This window comes from Formica exsecta, unplaced genomic scaffold (genome assembly GCF_003651465.1).
Source record: "Formica exsecta isolate Colony F162 unplaced genomic scaffold, ASM365146v1 scaffold581, whole genome shotgun sequence".
In the NCBI taxonomy this organism is placed as follows: Eukaryota; Metazoa; Arthropoda; class Insecta; order Hymenoptera; family Formicidae; genus Formica; species Formica exsecta.
Window position 1 is genome coordinate 186,402 of NW_021853075.1, and position 3,017 is coordinate 189,418.

Sequence of the window (3,017 nt, forward strand, 5' to 3'; positions counted from 1 at the left end):
AATATAAAAATGCTATTCGCGAAAAGAATTTAACAATATTTTTCTCTCCAAAAAAACTTTATCACGTTCCCGAGGTAGAGCGAGAAAAATAAACAGAGAATGCCAGCGGAATCATCGATCTATTGGAGTTCGGTCGACTCCCGAAAATCGACCTCCGGCAGTTCCGGAAGCGACGCTGGCAGTCGTCATTACGTGGACCCGTGGGACCTGGAAAATTACGCTTACCTACGTCGTCATAGCGTCGCCGACGTGCCGCGCCGAACGCGACGTCCTCCTACAAACGAGCGTTCTTCCCGCGATACGCGAGCATTCTCGGAATACTGGTAATACATGAGAGAAACTCCGACATGTAAAATTAAGGGTCTGCAACTACACATTAGGCTATTATATCAAACGTATAAGTTCTTTTTCTCACTCTATATATCTTGCAAGATATAATTCACAGAAAAGAAATTTTTTCATATCAGAAATCTATGTAGAATTACAGCGCCTCTCTTTTCTTTAACAATGTAGATTCAGATCTTAATATTTATATAATACACACTTGAAATTATTAATCTATTATTAATTTATATTAATGTCATCTATATAATAATAATAATAATCAATTATATAACAATTAATATTAGATATAAATTGTGTATGTAATAATAACTTAAGAAATTAAGAGAATTTGAAACAAAAACAAAAAGGTTTGATATAAATTGTTTTAGGAACTTGAAAATATTACTCTGAAACTCTTGAGGTAGTTATATAAATCAATTTTTACAAATTGTTAAAAATTGATACCTTTAATTTTACAATCATGATATCAAATTTTCATAGTGAAATTTAGTGTTTATTCTCGTTCTTTTAGTCTTTCGTTGCTAATCAATTGGTTTTTTAACGAATTTTCCAGGTATGCCTTACCCTCATTGAGAGAATCGGAATACGATGGTTCCCCATACGCGCAGGAACTGTACCGTAGACCAATTAAGCCAACAAACAATGGCTTCTATTATCAGCAAGCTATCTATGAGGACGAGGGAATGGATTATACTGCACCGTTTCCGGTTTACACGCCTGGATTATTCGGTAAGGTTCGTCTATACTAGCTCAGAGTCATCTGAAAATTATTTCATATTTTAATATGCGATTTTTGACATTTTGACAAATATCTTTTAGTTATTTGTATATTAAAATATGTTTGCTTAATTTTTTTTACTGTATTTTTTCAAAACAGCAAGTATCGATTTATTCGATAAATAATATCGTTTTTTAGAATATAATACTGAATATAAAATTGTTACATAATTTTAAATAATCAAAAAATATCTAAATTCCTACTTGTAATAAAAAATAAATTATATATTCTCCATAACAATATGTCATTTATTTATCAACTTTTTAGTTTTTTGTTCGAAAAATTTAGTAAATCTTCAAATTTAATGTTTCAATTGTAGACTTCAAAACGTGTTTCAAATTACAATTTCTCGTTACAACATGAAAATCTTATTGTTAGATATTACTCTAATGACCCGATACTTTTTATGGAAATTTCAAACTGGAGTTAGAGTTAAATTGTAATGAACATGTGTATATTAATATTTTCACAGATACTATAAAATTGTTGAATATATAGTCTCTAATGTGATTGTATGCCACTGGAAACTAGCGCGAGTTCGATTCTGCAGATTTTACGCTCTACTGGAGAAAAAAAAAAAGAACAGAACGGTCAGACAGTTTCCATAGTTTTCCATTCGAAATGCACCTCGAGAAATCGAACGATTTTTATGGTTCGTAACGCGTTAGAAAGTTTTTATACGTGCTGTCGTTACATTATAATGTCTTATGGTGCGACACGATGTCGCAAGAATCTCCTGTTGCGATGCGTTCGGGCGCGAATCCGTACATCAATGTACGAATCGATCTTCACCGTGTAATTGTAATTTTCATCGTGTAGACTTTCTCTCCTAGATATTAAATCGTGCGCGAATTTTGCAGCGTTCACGCGCGCACATCAATTGTTTTTGGTGAATATTGTAATGATCGAGGCTTTTGTGAAGTGCGAAGTTTGATTTTTTTTTAAGAAAAGAGAATGTAAAAATATATCCATGGCATCTTTCATTTTTTTCCGATTTATATTCAACATGAATTTTTCTGCACAGTACGAATGATACAACATGTAATAATTTATGAAACAATAACAAAACGTGATTTTTAACATTTATTTTGGAGGAATTTATTGACTGTGTATAGTTTTATATTTGGATTAATTTGAAAAGATAAAGATAAAAAAAGATATACATATATTGAAATATAATCACTAATTTTGAATTGTATATGGACTCTCTTTCTCTCTTTTTCTTCCTTTTTCTTGTCTCTTTCTCTATTGATTCATGTAAAATTTATTTGTTCAAGAAATTTCTAGATATCCCCCGCAAGAAGAAAGATGCTTGCCATATGCAATTCACACAGATAAAGACAGATATATAGCGGAAGCGATCTGCCCACCTCATATTGGACATTTAAACACATACGGTCATCTGAAGATCGACTACACGAACAGCTGGAATTCACTCAATCGTCGAATTAGAAAATAAAAGAATTGGCTTCTCTCGGATCAGAAATGGATATGAGAGATGAATTACTCGATGATGAGATATGTTACATAAATAATATTGTTATATATGCTCAATTAAAGCTTTTAATTAATTAAGGGTTTTTAATCGAAAAAAACCTGTAATTAAATCGTTTTTAATATCGTTATTATTATTTATTAGTCGATAGTTCACAAACATTTGTTTTGCTTTCGTATGTGTGTTACAGTATTAGATATATTTAAAAAATTATATTACGTTAATTTATTTTATTAATTTGTAATTGTATTAACTTTCTTCGTTCAAAACATTACGTAAGAAACGAAATATTATTAAATTATTTGCGTTCATAAACCATACATATATATGTATATGTATATCGCATTTACATTATATAAATAAAAATATGTAAATTGCAATCGAAATTAAAATTTATAT

The 3,017-nt window shown here is 30.3% G+C and overlaps 1 protein-coding gene across 1 annotated transcript; it reads left to right on the forward strand.

Annotated features, from left to right (window-relative positions):
* Positions 1–85: 85 nt before the first annotated feature.
* Positions 86–2,937, forward strand: LOC115242222. The gene is made up of 3 exons (XM_029818336.1): positions 86–323; positions 899–1,074; positions 2,401–2,937. The coding sequence occupies exons 1-3, from the start codon at positions 100–102 to the stop codon at positions 2,580–2,582; spliced, it is 582 nt and encodes a 193-aa protein (XP_029674196.1). The 5' UTR covers positions 86–99; the 3' UTR covers positions 2,583–2,937.
* The last annotated feature ends 80 nt before the right edge of the window (positions 2,938–3,017 follow it).

Excerpts from the sequence above, each read along its gene's own strand:
- LOC115242222 (XM_029818336.1), top strand. The coding sequence starts at position 100 with ATGCCAGCGGAATCATCGATCTATTGGAGTTCGGTCGACTCCCGAAAA. Across the intron at positions 324-898 it reads CGAGCATTCTCGGAATACTG|GTATGCCTTACCCTCATTGA; the intron begins GTAATACATGAG and ends CGAATTTTCCAG. Across the intron at positions 1,075-2,400 it reads TTACACGCCTGGATTATTCG|AAATTTCTAGATATCCCCCG; the intron begins GTAAGGTTCGTC and ends TATTTGTTCAAG.